The sequence below is a fragment of the Phyllostomus hastatus genome, unplaced genomic scaffold (genome assembly GCF_019186645.2).
Source record: "Phyllostomus hastatus isolate PE091 unplaced genomic scaffold, TTU_PhHast_1.1 phas_scaffold_78, whole genome shotgun sequence".
Taxonomy (NCBI): Eukaryota; Metazoa; Chordata; class Mammalia; order Chiroptera; family Phyllostomidae; genus Phyllostomus; species Phyllostomus hastatus.
This window is the reverse complement of record NW_025334041.1, coordinates 44,054,667-44,070,180: the sequence shown is the minus strand read 5'-3', so window position 1 is coordinate 44,070,180 and position 15,514 is coordinate 44,054,667. Positions and strand designations below refer to the sequence as shown.

The following is a 15,514-nucleotide window of genomic DNA, read 5'->3' as shown; positions in this document are numbered from 1 at the left end:
GTTCACACTGGCTATAATTGCAAGACCCTCCCCTCGCACCTCTCCTGGGCCACTCACTAATCACGCCCGTGGAGCAGCGACCTCCTAAGCGGGTCTACTCGGTGGTCCCGCCCCTTCGGCTCAAGATTCGCGCCTTTGACTGGTTTCTATAGGGATCCCTCAGGATGGCTCACCCAATGAAGGGCCCGGCCGGTGGCCCCGACGCTCCGCCCCTCCTCCCGCCCCTCGCTTTGGGTCCGCCCCTGCCCTGCTCCCGGGAGCAGAGGAGAGTAAATACAACAGGAGCGCAAAATGGCGGAGCCGCTGAACCCAACGCACGGCGCAGCAGCCGCCGCCACCGTCCCAGAGAAAGAGCCGTTTGGCAAGCTGCAGACCGCCTCCCGGGACCCACCAGGTCCTCTGTCCGCCAAGAAAGTCCGGACTGAGGAGAAGAAAGCGCCACGGAGACTGAACGGAGAAGGGAGCAGCGGCGGGAACAGCAGGCAGCTGCAGCCTCCGGCTGCACCTTCGCCTCAGAGCTATGGCAGCCCCACGTCCTGGACCTTCGCCGCTCTGTCTCCTGCCCCCTCCCCGTCCTCTGCTCGGAGCAGTTTCTCTTTCTCTGCTGGCACGGCCGTCCCATCCTCAGCCTCTGTTTCCTCGTCTCAGCCGGTGCCGCGCAAACTGCTGGTCCCTCCTACGCTGTTGCACGCTCAGCCTCACCCTCTCTTGCCGGCCGCCGCCTCCTCGGCCAACGCCAAGCCTCGCAGACCCAAGGAGAAGCGAGAGAAGGAAAGGAGGAGGCACGGCCTCGGCGGGGCGAGCGAGGCCGCCCGTGAGGAAAACGGGGAGATGAAGCTGCTGCCGAGAGGTGGGTCCCGGTTTCGGGAGGGGTGCGGAGAGGGCACCTCGGCCCCCGCCACCCTGTCGTACCTGCGGGGTTGGAGCAGGGGGAGCATGGGGAGCGTGGGGGCCTCGTGCGCCTGCCTGGAGGGGGCGGGAGGCTTCGGGTTTTCTGCAGTCTTGCAGCCCTCGTGGGGACAGGAAATGGAGCTTATAATTTCGGTCGCAGTCGAGGAGAATGGCCGAAACTCTCATTTTGTATATCGTTTCTGTCTCTCACTTAATACGCGGCAGGATTTGTAGAATTCGGTCTAGAAGACCGGTTTAGGAGTGTTTGGCTACCGAGGGAGATGGGAGGAAATGGGATCGTGAAGGGTTTTGTCTTGTAAAAGACGGTAGATTGATTATTAGACCGTTTAGTCTTGATCATGGAATTTCATATTTTTGACAAGGCTCTAGTGCTAGAGAATTCTCTCAAGAAAAGGGGTGTGGAGAGTATTGGCGTCAGCTGGAAGCTACCGGAGGCCTGAGTTTTTCATCCCTATTAGGGAAATGAGGTAGCGTGTAGGGCCCGAAGTGTGCAGTTTTATAAGGTACCCTCCCTCCACTCTCTCTTCCGCTCCGTGGGCTTCAGTGTTTTGAGTGGTCTTGTTTGAAATACCATCCTTCAGAAAGAATTTTCAGCCATATTCTTTTTTTTTTTCTTGCATCAAATGATAAAATCAGGAGCGTTAACGTTTTAGGGTCAGAGCAAGTGGCTGTAAAATATTTGAGCATCAGAAAAAGGCAAATTACCTGTTCTTCTCAGACTAGGCATCAGAAAAAGGCAAATTATCTGTTCTTCTCGGCTAGACAGTTTAAAAATGTAAGCTAGCCATATGATTTTTCAGAAAGCATTTCTTTTAAATAGATGTCCTTCCCATTTAGCTGTTGATGCACGAAGATCTTGACAGTGGTACAATATGGAGACGGGTTGAAAATTAGATATTTATATGACTAGGAGCTTAAAAGTGCATATTGATACACAGTATTGTCGAAGTATTTTTGTGTTGAAAGGAAAAATGAAATGTCAAACAGTTCTAGCGTTGCTGATCGAATGGTACCTTACGTCATAAAAAATTCTCTATATGTTTGAATTGGAATGGCTATTTTCACAATTTTTAAAAATGCTGTAAACGAGTATGTAGCAACAATTAGTCATTTTTTGATGTTTTGCCTGTAATAAAGCTTTGACATCTAAGCATAGCCATCAGGTACTCTGGCACAAGGTAAACATCTAAGCTTTGGAGAGTGTTGCTTCTAGGAAAGTGGTTTTTGTACTCACTTTTAGTCTAGAATTCTAAGTGGTTAGTATTTTAAAGATATTTTGTCTTAATGGTTACAGTTAAAAGTTGTAAGTGCGTGGAAGTCTTGCGTTACTATATGTAAACAATGCGTTTGCTTTTCTAAGTTCTTTGAATGAGGAAGTGAATATGGATAGAACATTGTCAGTGTATTGGAATGACTGAAAATAAATAAGCATTCTTTAACAATTCTGACTTAAAATATGGAGCACATAACTGGACCTTAAAGTGAAATGGCTCTTAAAAGAGAATTTTTTCTAGTCTTTTAAATTACATTTAGAATCTTTTTGAAGGCTACAGCTTACCTTACCAAGCCTAAATATAGGCAGTGATAGCTTTTAGCTTTTCATTAAGATGTGGGGAAGTCCTGCCCCATGTGGCTCTGTTGGTTGGGTGTTCTTCTCCAAAGGGGAAAGGTCACTGGTTCTATTCCAGTTAGGGCACATGCCTGGGTTGTGGGTTCAGTGGCATGAGAGGCAACCTATGGATGTTACTTGCCCTCTCTTCTTCCCTTCCCTCTTTCTTTAAAAATAAATACATAAAATCTTTTTAAAAAACCATGTGGGGAAGATGTTTTTCTGTGACCTATTTAGGTTTCTTTGATTAATGACTAGAATATTAACACTTGTGAGATTTTCTTTCTTTCTTTTTTTTTTTTACAAAAATGCTGCTATTTTTATTGAGAAAAACTAAAAATTAAAAGGGGGTTTGCTTTTCTGTCTTGAGGGTAAATTTAATGGTGAAAATATTAATTTGGGAGGTGCCTATATCCTAAAGCTCTCATATAACCGAATTAAGGTTCTGTTTTAATTAATTAAGGAAGATTCATAAGCAACAGTGGTATTAAAATAGTATGATTATATAATACATTCAGTATAGTGATGATTGCGCATATAAAAGTCCTACTTTGTAATATAGTTCTTATTTCTCTGGGCTTTTTGTAAAAATCTTAGTGGATGGATAACCAGATATTTTGTTTTAGGTATATATACTTCTTTTTAGTGTTACTCTAAGTTGGATAGTTCATAGGATGGTTCAGTGCACCCCCTCAATTATCCTATAGCTCACTGATTGAACAATCTGGATCAGAACTAGAAGTTAGCTATTAAGACACCTAAGCAAGGGATAAATCCTTCCTTCAAAAAACAAACAAAAATAAAAAAGGTCTATCCTCTCAACTTCATTAAGCAGTTAAACTCCTTTATTTGTAGTAGGACTTTTTTTTTTTTTTGGTCTTTTTGTCTTTAGTAAAGATTGCTAATTGTGTTAAATGAAAATGTATATGAAAGGGCTTGGCAGGGCATTTAGTCGGTTTTATTTGAGTCAGAAGAATGATAATTTATTTTTGTTAACCTCATAACAAATTAAAAGGTGTGTCAATTTAGATAGAGGAAGGATTGATTGACAGTAGATTTGAAAGTTAGGAGTGATGAACAAGAGAATTATAAAAACATACCAGAGTAGGCCAACTTAGTACGGGTTGATGTGTTACACACCTAAAGCCTCTGTCAGTGATGCAGCTGTCTGGCATGATAGCTTGAGTTATCAACTAAAAGTTATTGTAAAATATAATGTGCAAAACACTTTAGATTTTTGAAACTAGTAAGTAATCAGGCTTTGGTTCTTACAGAGGTAATTTGCTGAACAGTTCATAGTTTATTTTCCTGTAAGACGGAATTGCTTACTGAATCAGTAGATGTGGCAGTAAAAGTGGAACAGGTACTAAAGGTATACAACATTTAGAGTTATGTTATAACAAATGACAGAACAAACACATTATTAGGTAACAAAATACCTTAACTGATTCCAGTAACCAATAAAACATATATATATCTTCTAATTTTCGTTAGTGTTTGCTTTTCACTTATTAACTTTATTTTCTTAGAATGACCCTGTAAAATATCCCAAGACAAAACTAGAGCATTTTACAGAATTTCTGACTTGAAAGTGTAGTTACAGAATTTAACTCTAATGAAAACAGAGGCTCTTCTCAGAATTGATTAATTTGAGGTAGAAATTTCAGTGATTTTAAAGGGGTAGCTGTTCAAAAGGTTTTCAAACTAGACTTTCCCCATCTTTCTAATATTGTTATTCCATCATTTTAGGTTAAGTTTGTATTCATAGTTTTCATCATTATGACCAAATATTTATCACTACTGGGATAGTTTACCAAGAATTCATTTTCTTTTGTTGTTTTGTTCTTGTGTAATCTTTTGTTTTTCATGCCTCATTTTTTCATTTGGTTAGTTTTGTCTGGCAAAGCCTTTATGTACTCTCCAGCAGTTTAAAAAAATGCATCTCAGTATAATTTTCCACATGGTCAGATCTGTCAGATATTATTACTAGTTCCATTTGTTCCTGTAGCCATCCATCCCTTCTGTACCTTTCTTTCTTCCTGCTTTGGTCTAGATTGTTTCCTTTTAGGCATGCTGCAAAGCTGTCATTTTGGGACTTCCCTTAGCTGACATTCTGGGAATTTCTTTAGTTTTAGTTGAGTCCTTTTTTTTTTGGATCCTGTGTCTTTTGCTTTATTCCTTTGTTTGGTTTTCTCTACTATTAGTATGAAAGACTGAATGGAAATATGTTTTGGGATTTTATTTTTACTCTCACACTTGATTGGTTGACTGTTGAGAGATTTCTATGTTGGAAATCATATTCCCTCAAAAGTTTGGAGGTCTTCCCTTATTGCCTGGCTTGCAATGTTAATGTTTCAAAATTTGATCTTCAAATAGTCTTTCGTTTAACTTTCTGGGAGATGTGAACCCTTTCACTGGATTTTAACATTTTAAGTATCTTAAAAAATGTTTGATGAGCTCTTGTTCTTTGTTACTGTATTATAGCATCTTGTTCCTTTTTCGTGGGGTACGTTTTTGATCTCTTCAAGGGTATTAATCATGGTTTTTTTGACATGTTCTTCTGTTTTTGCTGTTTTTTGTTGTTGTTGTTGTTCCTCCGACTTCTTTTCTGTTTGTTTTGGTCTCTTGTTGTTGGAGGCTTTCTTCATATCTGTGTGATCCTTAGCAGTTCCTTCATAATCAAGAGAAAGTTTCAAAGGCAATAGGAAGCTCACTGGGCATGCACGAGCACATGGCCTAGTGATTAATGAACTCCCATGTTTTTACTTTTACTTCTTTTCTCTGGTGGTGAATAAGAAGAAGATTCTCAGTTTCTTCAGATAAAAGTCCTTCATTTTTCTGTTTGTGTGTAAGTGTAATAGTGAAGAGAGGAGGGGATTGGCAGAGGTTATGAGTTTAGATGGCAGGGTAATTAGTAGTCCTGGGTAGAGGAAGAAAGCTACAAGTCTCACCATTCAGTTTATAAATTTTCACTTAGTCTCCCTGTTTTTTTTTTTTAAGAGATTTTTATATTTATTTTTAGAGAGAGGAAAAGGGAAGGAGAAAGAGAGAAACAGCAATGTGTGGTTGCCCCTTACACCCCCTACTGGGGACCTAGCCTTGGAACCCAGGCATGTGCCCTGACTGGAAATTGAACCGGCGACCCTTTGGTTTAGCAGGGCAGCACTCAAACCACTGAGCCACACCAGCCAGGGCTTAGTATCCCTGTTTTCATACCAGCATTTCCCTTCTGTGTGGGATGCCCTCAAACCTGGAGCCACTCTGATTCAGTTTTGCTGGATACTGTATCTCTCATTCCCTTAGGAGTGTGTGTCTGTGTGTGCCTGTGTGTGGCGGGGGTTTGGGGAGTTGGTACTCCCCTCTTGCCTATTCTGAGCCTTCCTAGATCTAGTACTGCAAAGTAAATACAATTTTTTGTTATCTCTTTTGTCCCTTTTGGTAGGACTTAACATTAATCTTCTGTTCTAAGTCACAATTCCACCATCAGTTTTCTGTCTTTATACATTATATTTCAGGTTATTGTTACAGTGTCTCCTACTTACATCAATGGTGGGATTTCTGATTCTTTTTCTTCCTACTTTTCGAGTAGGCTTTTCAAGAGGAGATCTTACATTTTAGCCTTACTGTGAAAATAATTAAATGAAATATTGTAGCTTATATAAATTTTTTTTGTGTGATTGAAAATTGATTTAAAAAGTGCATTCTTATCAACTAATATTTTTATAGCCTCAAACATTTCATGTTTGAAGATATACTAAACATACACAAATTTTTTGAATTGTAGGTTGAAGGTAATTAACTTTTTATCATGAATTTTTTTTAAAGATTTTATTTTATTTATTTTTAGAGATTGGAGAAGGAAGTGAGAATGAGAAGGAGAGAAATGTCAATGTGTGGTCCCCCCACAGGGTACCTGACCAGCAACCCAGGCATGTGCCCCGGCTGGGCATTGAACCAGTGACCCTTCGGTTCACAGGCCAGTACTCAATCTACTGAGCCACACCAGCTGGGGTTATCATGAAATTTTTGATTAATACAGAAGAAACGAAAATCATGTTATGAATTCTGGGTCTACCTGTTATCCTTCTTCAACACTTAACAACATTTTACAATTCACGTTTTACTTCCCCGCCTCCACTTATTCTAACTGTTTTGCTCTGGTATTGTAAAGCACATTCCCAACATGTATCATTTCACCCCAAAATAACTAGGATTGAAATTTTTTCCATTACAGAAATAATGGTGCTTATAAAAATTTTAACAGCATGCATATGTATACTTAAAAGAGTGAAATTCTCCCCTAGTGCCATACTATCATTAACAATTTGGTATATCTCCTCTGGAATAGATGTACTTGTATATTTTTAGGTTAACTGTTTAAAAAGTTATTGTTTACATTTATGATAAAATACATATAAGATTAACTCTTTTAGCCATTTTAAGTGTATAATTTAGTGGCGTTTAGTATATTCACACTGTTGTGCAACCATTACCACTGTCCATTTCCAGAGCTTTTTTCTCTTCCCAAACCGAAATTCCATATCCGTTAAAGAATAACTCCCCCCGTCATCCACCAGCCATCCCTTGCTAACCACCATTCTACTTTCTGTCTCTATGAATTTGACTGCTCTAAGAACCTCATATGAGTGGAATCATTAAGTACTTTTTTCTTTTGTGACAGGCTTACTTCAATTAGTGTAATGTCTTCAAAGGTTCATCCTTGTTGCAGCATGTGTCAGAATTTCCTTTTTAAGGTTGAATAATATTTGTATGAATATACCACATTTTGTTTACCATTCATCCTTGGCGGATACTTGGGTTCTTTCACCTTTTGTCTATTATGAATAATGCTGCTATGAACATCGACATACCAATATCTGTTCAGTATCAAGAAAGTAAATAATCTAAGCATACATAGTACCCATAACAGCTAAGTGAAGGAGATGCTTGTGGAGTCAGTGTACATTCAGCCACATCAGCATAGGAAATAAAATACTGGGATTAGGTGGGCCTTTATTGAGTGCTTGCCATGTGCCATGGTATTATCTCAGTAGTTTTAGATTAAAATTCTGAAGTTTTTGTAACTTGCTCAGATTTGCATAGCTAATATGTAAAGAATTCCATGGTTCCCTGATGGGAGGGGTGTTGGGGGAATGGTGAAGAGGTGAGGGGATTAAGAAGTAAAAATGTATAGTTTCAGAATAGCCATGGAGATGTAAAGTACTGTATAGGAAATGGAGTAGCCGAAGAATTTGTATGCATGACCCATGGACATAAGGTGTGGGTATTGTCTGAGGGATTGGGGGGAGCTGGGTGGAGGGGAGCAGAGGGGGAAAAATTGGGACAACTGTAACAGCATAATCAATAAAATATAATTTAAAACTGATTTGTTAATACACAAAAATTCAGAGCTGCAAATACTATAAATTCAAATTCATTGGTATGACTATAATCTTATGGTAAACACTTTTTGGTAAGTATTTATTTATTTGGTAAGTGTTTGGTAAGATTTATTTATTTATTTTTAGGAAGAGGGGAAAGGAGGGAGAAAGAGAGGGAGAGAAACATGTGAGAGAGATTTTGTTGCCTCTTGCAAGCTCCCAACTAGGAGCCTGGCCTGCAACCCAGGCATGTGCCCTGACCAGGAATCGAACCAGCTACCCTTCCGTTCTCAGGCTGGCACTCAATCCACTGAGCCACACCAGCCAGGGCAAGAATCTTATGGTAAACATTTTTCTTGAATTTTTAATTAACTGTAGTTTGATAATTTAGTTCACAATAGTTTGAATTTTGACAAGCTACATACAGAATGCTTGTAGTTAAAGATTGATTGTGGTCCCATTACAATTGGCAATTATTACAGTATTGGTAACATGGGCCAAAAATAAAAAATCCTTACTAATTTCTTTTTATATAGTGGGTATATTATTATAGTGTGTTAAATACTATATATAGTTCAAAATTATAGTGTCTATTTCATAAAGTCCTGTGTTGACTAATATAAATGAACTTATTCACCCATATAAATTCCCATTTAACTAGATTATGTCAATTCCTTCTGAGTAAGCGTCCTTTTAGTCTTTGTTTTATGATCTTTGCCTTGTACTTAATGATTGGTTCAATGAAAAAAGTAATTTTTTATTAATAAATTAATTTTATCTGTGCTGTTCACATTACAAATTGGGTAGCTACTCTTTAGCTTTAAAAAAAAACCACTTTACTACATTTTTAGAGAGAGGGGAAGGAAGGGAGAAAGAAAGGTAGAGAAACATCAAAGAAAGGAAAACATTCGTTGCCCGCCCCCCCTTTTTAAGATTTTATTTATTCATTTTTAGACAGAGGGGAAGAAGAGAAACAACAATGTGTGGCTGCCTCTTGCAGGCCCCTGACTGGGGACCCAGCCTGCACATGCCCTAGACCTGGAGCTAAACCAGCAACTTTTTGATTCTTAGGCCAGCACTCAACCACTGAGCCATATCAGCCAGGACGATTGATTGCCTCTTGTACCCATCCCAGATGGGGACTAAATCTGCAGCCCTGGCTGTGCCCTCTACTGGGAAATGAACTGGTGACTTTTTGCTTTTCCGGACGACACGCCACCAACTAACTGAACCATACAGGTCAGGGTCTCTTTAGCCTTTTTATAGCATGGGTATACTTTCTTTAGGTGTTACTTAATTTAGAGCCACTTTGACTGGTTAGACATGTGTAGTAATATTCTGGAAAGCAAATGTCCTGGGTTCATTTTCTGGTGAATCACTGATGTATTTTATATCTTAAGGGAATAAATATTCACCATTTTTCAGTTTTCTTCTTTGAGGATGAAGAAAATATTGGAATTAATAAATTCTGTCAGCCTTGTCTGAGGTGGGCAACAAGCTGGTGAAGTGAGTACTTAGGCACAACTTGAACTATATTATAGCTTCTTGATTATAGAAACAACCATTACAATACTTAACATTCATAGAACTGTGTTCAGCATTTACATATATATTTTATTTAACTTTCACAACTTTTAAGAAGTTTAGTCAGATATTAGCCTTTTATAAGTGCTGTGTGGAAGCTCAGAAGGGTCAGGTAACTTGCCCAGGGATATTAAATAAATAGTAAATCTGAGTTTCAGATCTTTAGATAGTTTGATTTCAGAGCTCCAGCTCTAAGCTGTGCAAATTGTTTTAATATATTTTGTCTTCATCCAGTAATGAATCTTTCATTGTGAGATAGTTTGCCAAATAAATGAGCTGGGTTTTGATGGAAAAATAGGACTTGGGTAAATGGAGATGAAGGGATAGTAACTTGTTAGTCAGGGGGATGGTGTGAACAATATTGTAGAGACAGGAGTGTGCATGGCATGTTCAGTAGCCTGCGAGCAGAACCATATGGCTGGTTTGGGGATTTGTATGAAGTTGGGAGGTAGGATGAAATGGCAATTGAATATCTTCCACAATCTGCCTTTTATTTGCCAGGACACGGACTTTAGGTTTCATTCTCTGGTCAAAAACAGCCAGGCACAATTGTTTTAGTAGGGTGATAATATGTCCAAATTGGTAATTTCAGTAGCATTTTGTAGGGTGATTGAGAAAAAAAATTAGAGACTGGAATATTGAAGACTACAATAGTAGTGAAATAATGTGATTTTAGTGACAAAATGAGTGGTACTCGTGGACATGGAAAGGAAAAGACTTTGGGAGGGAGTATATGATAGGCCACTATGATTATCTAATACATATTTAGCAAGAAAGGAGAATTTATATATAATTCTGCGGTTTCACATGGAGAGAATAAGCATATCATTAAAAAATATGGATATGAGTTTAAGATGCAGGCAAATACCTCATATAGAGTTCTGTTATCAGATGTGAATCATATTAGTGGGAGTCAACAGGTAAGGTTTGAAAATGTTCTGTGTATAGATCTCTTCAATTAGTGTCTGCGTTTGGGTGTGGAGGGGACCCTTTTAAAAGTCTCCTTACAGTGGCAGATAGCAGTGGTAGCTTTTTTGAGGAGCAAAAAATCTCTGACCCTCTTTTAGTTCTTAGGTAACTGGTTGTTCACTGCTTTTTTATTTTTTTAAGAACTTTTTTACCTTCACCTGAGGACATGCTTATTCATTTTAGAGAGTGGGGAAGGGAGGGGGAGAGAGAGGGAGAGAGACATTCGTATGAGAGGAAAAACAGCAATCTTTTGCCTCTCCTATGCTCCTGGACTGGGACTGAACCTGCTACCTATGCATGTGCCCTGATGAGGGAATTGATCCTGTGACCTGGTTTACAGGCGATGCGCCAACTGAGTCAAATGGGTCAGGTCTGTTCACAGACTTTAAAAGATCTCTAAAAAACCCAAGATTAACCCTGGCCAAGTAGCTTAGTTGGTTGGAGCTTCAGTCCATACACCAGAAGTTGAAGGTTCAATTCCAGGTCAGGGTACCCTCTGCTGCAGGCTCACTCCCCGATCAGGGCACAAATGGGGAGGCAAGTGATCCATGTTTCTTTCTTGCATTGATGTTTCTCTCTCTCTCTCTCTCTCTCTTTCTCTCTCTCTCTCTCCCCCCTCCCCCCTTTTTTCTCTCTAAAATCATTACACATATCCATGGTTGAAGGTTAAAAAAAAAAACAAGATTAGGCAAGGTCTCTTAACCTTTACTCTGGTCTAACAATTTAGCAGTTTACCTTCCATTTGTCCTTCTGCTCTTGACCTCTCCTTCCATTGTCTGTGTCTCTGCTACTACTTATTTTAGCGTTTAATTTATGTTTGGGCCCTTTTACGGTGCTCTTCTCTCTGGATATTACTTTCTCTATCCCTTCTCCTTCTATTCCTAGTTCCACACTTCTAATGTCTACTAATCTTTTAGGATTCAACTTGAAAGGGAGGGCTTTGATACTCTTGGATTAGTTTAGGTTCCCTTAATGTTTCTTTCCATATCTCTGTACACTTCTGTCTTGACTTTATTCATTTCATTTTAATCACTTATTTAGTTTTCTTCAATAGACTGTTAAGCTGTGTGAAATCAGGAGTTAAGATTGTCTTGTTTCAGGTCAGACTCTTAACCTGTAGGTACTATATTTGGAAAGTGAATGAATTGAACTGCATTTCAGCCCTTTTTGCCTGCTCAGAAGACACGTCTGATAGTTATTCAGGAAAAATTTGGCTGGTATTTTTAAAAATGAGAGTAGCAGAAGGTGATAATAGGATGAGAAGTTAGTTCATCAGCAGCTCACAGAAATGGACAGATTGTCAAGTAAGCAAAAGAGTCAGATACTAGTGGTATGAGAACTAGACAGGAAATCTATGTGAATAATGCTAATTGAATTATGTTTGCCTAACAAGTTGCTATTCTTTTAACCTCCAAAAAATGAAACTCATTGTTGCATTATACAAAGAGGATATTTTATGTTTTTAATCTTAGTTTTGTTTTCTGTTACCTCAAGAAGTTCCCTTTTGCCACTCAGTGCTCCCTTACCCAAAGATGATATGTTTTCTGTTCCAATAGTTTTGGCTTTTCCAGAATGTTAGGCAGTATAAGTTGAATCATACACTACCTAGCTATTTTTGTGTTTGACTTCTTTCACTTAGCATATTGCTTTTGAGTTTCATCAATGTTGTCAACATCATTCAATTCATTCCTTTTTATCTTTGAGAGTTAATTCATTGTAGGGAGCTGCCACGATTTGTTTTTCCATTTGCCAGGTGATGGACTTATGGATCGTTTTTAGTTTTTGATGTTATAAATAAGCTTGCTACAAGCATTCACATACAAATCTTGGGGGGCATGTATGTTTTATTTCTTTTGAGTAAATATTTAGCACTGGAATTGCTGGGTTGTATGGTAATCTGCCATGCTTTTCTAAAAGTGGCTGTACCATTTTCCATTCTGACTAGCTCTTGACAGTGTCAATTTACTGAATGTTAGCTATCCTGTTAGATATGTAATAGTATTTCACTGTTTTGATTTTCAGTTCTCTAATAACTAGTTATTATGTTGAGCATCTTTTCATGTGTTTATTTTCCATACCTATCTCTTCTTTGGCAAACTGTGGATTCAGATTGTCTGTTATTGGGTATGTTCTTATTATTGTGAAAGTTTTTTTTTATATATTCTTTGTACAAATTCTTTATGAATTATGTATTTTGCAAATATGATCTTCCATTCTGTTGCTTTTCGTTCTCTCAAAATTGTTCTTCACATGTTTTCACAGTAGAAAAATTAATTTTGATGAAGTTTACTTTATAATTTCTTTTATGGTTTGTGTTTTTTGTGTTTTACCTAAGAGAGCTTTGGCTAACCCAAGTCCACACACAGGTTTTTCTTATGTTTTCTTTTAGATATTTATAGTTTTTAGATTTTACATTTAGGTCTGTGTGCATTTTGGAAAGTTTTATATGTGAGGTTTGGATCAAGTTTCCCTTGCTTCTTTTTCTTTTTGATTGACTTGAGAATTATTCTGTGAAATTACCCTACCCTCCACAATCCTGAAGGGGTTTTTTATTAAATTCATTGATTAAATTATAGGAAGATTGTAAACATTGTAGAATTACCTTTATACTTAAGCTACATGTATCTATCTATTTTTATTCTTTTATATCCACATAAAATTTATTGATAGTTAATATAGATTATGAGTTTTCTTCTGGTATATATATATATTTTTTTAATATATTTTATTGATTATGCTATTACAGTTGTCCCATTTCCCCTTCACTCCCCTCCACCCTGTACACCCTCTCCCACCCACACCCCCCCTTTAGTCATGTCCATGTGTCCTACTTATAAGTTCTTTAGCTTCTACATTTCCCATACTATTCTTATCCTCCCCCTATCTATTTCCTACCTACAATCTATGCTACTTATTCTCTGTACCTTTTACCCCTCTCTCCTCCTCCTACTCCCCTGTTGCTAACCCTCCATGTGATCTCCATGTCTGTGGTTCTGTTCCTGTTCTAGTTGTTTGCTTAGTTTCTTTTGGTTTTGCTTTAGGTGTGGTTGTTAATAATTGCGAGTTTGCTGACCTTTTACTATACATGTTTTTTCTGTATCTTCTTTCTTAGATAAGTCCCTTTACCATTTCATAAAATAAGGGCCTGGTGATGAAGAACTCCTTTAACTTGACCTTATCTGAGAAACACTTTATCTGCCCTTCCATTCTAAATGAAATCTTTGCTGGATAGAGCAATCTGGGATATAGGTCCTTGTCTTTCATGACTTGGAATACTTCTTTCCAGCCCCTTCTTGCCTGTAAGGTCTCTTTTGAGAAATCAGCTGACAGTCTGATGGTAACTCCTTTGTAGGTGACTGTCCCTTTATCTCTTGCTGCTTCTAGGATTCTCTCCTTCATTTTTACCTTGGCTAATTATGATGTGCCTTGGTGTGTTCCTTCTTGGGTCCAACTTCTTTGGGGCTCTCTGAGTTTCCTGGATTTCCTGGATGTCTATTTCCTTTGCCAGAATGGGGAAGTTCTCCTTTATTATTTGTTCAAATACGTGTTCAATCTGTTGCTTTTCCTCTTCCCCTTCTGGCACCCCTGTAATTCGGATGTTGGAATGTTTAAAGATGTCCTGGAGGTTCCTAAGCTTCTGCTTGTTTTTTTTAATTCTTATTTCTCTATTCTTTCCTGTTTGGTTGTTTTTTCTTCCTTCTGGTCCACTCTATTGTTTTGAGTCCCAGTTCCCTTCCCATCACTATTGGTTCTCCATGCCCTTTCCTTCATCTCTTTTATGGTAACCTGCATTTTTTCATCTAATTTGTGCCCCAAATCAACCAATTCTGTGAGCTTCCGGATCACCAGTGTTTTGAACTGTACATCTGATAGATTGGCTATCTCTTGGTCACTCAAAAGGATGAGTCCTGGGGCATTGATCTGTTCTTCTGTTTGAGACATGTCTCTCTCTCTCTCTCTTTTTTTGGGGGGGGGGGCGTCTCGTTGCCCGTTATGGTGAGGGGTGGAGCCTTAGGTGTTCACCAGGGCTGGGCACCCCAGTTGCTAGATTGTGATGTTGTATGTGGGGGCGGGAGCGGGAGGGAACAATGGCGGTAGCTCCATTCTCCTGGGACCTCAGTCCCTTCTCTGGGATCCTGGGTTGCACACTCTGCCCTGGTCCACAAACACCGCCTCACTGGGTCTGCCAGCTGCCGCTTGCGTACTCAGGGTCCACCTGGTGCGATCTTGTGCGCCCCAGATGCCTTGCGCGCTCCCGGTTGCCTTATGCACCCAGTTCTCCCTGTTCTCCACGCTGCGACTCACACCCGGCTGCTCCTCTCCGCCCCTCCTACCGGTCTGGATGAATGGGTCTATTTCAACTTCTTGGCTTTCCGACTTCCATTCAGATAAATTCTCTATCAATTCTGGGTGTTATTCTGCCTCTAAATTGTTGTTGTTCTAATCTTGGTTGTGCGTGGAGGTACGGTGTGTCTACCTATGCCTCCATCTTGCCAGAAGTCTCTTCTGGTATATTTTTAAAGGTTTTTTAAAATTTATTTTATTTCTGATTGTGTAGAGAGAGGGGATGGGAAGGAGAAAGAGAGGGAGAGAAACTTTGATGTGAAAGAGAAACATTGATTGATTGCCTTCTGAAGGTATCCTGACCTGGGACAGAACCCACAACCCAGGCATGTGCCCTGACTGGGAATCAAACTGGGAACCTTATGGTTAGCGGAATGACTCCCAAGCAACTGAGCCATACTGACTGGGGCTGGTATTTTGTTTTATTTTGGGGAGCTTCTGTGGATTATTTATGGCATATAAGAAAGCTTTTGTTTTTTCTACATATACTTATAATTTTATAGCAGTGAAAGGTTATTTTTAATTAACAGATTAAATTGTAGTAAGACATTTTGTAATATTCAGGATGTGATTTCTTTGTGGTTCTTCAGGCATGTTTGTCTTTGATTTGAGTTCTCTGTTAGCAGAGTATAACTATTCAACTTGGTAAGCATTTCTAGTAGTTAGATGCTATGGTAGATGTGAGCAAAAACGACAAAATTATTAATGTACAGTA

At 39.0% G+C, this 15,514-nt stretch overlaps 1 protein-coding gene across 2 annotated transcripts in view; it reads left to right on the top strand.

Moving 5' to 3' along the window:
- Positions 1-263: 263 nt before the first annotated feature.
- Positions 264-15,514, top strand: part of RSBN1L (round spermatid basic protein 1 like) — a 78,769-nt gene continuing 63,518 nt past the window's right edge. For both annotated transcript variants that reach the window (XM_045827844.1, XM_045827843.1), the window contains exon 1: positions 264-850. In XM_045827844.1, the coding sequence (XP_045683800.1) occupies positions 292-850 (559 nt within the window). In that variant the 5' untranslated portion in view covers positions 264-291. The remainder of the gene's footprint in view (positions 851-15,514) is intronic.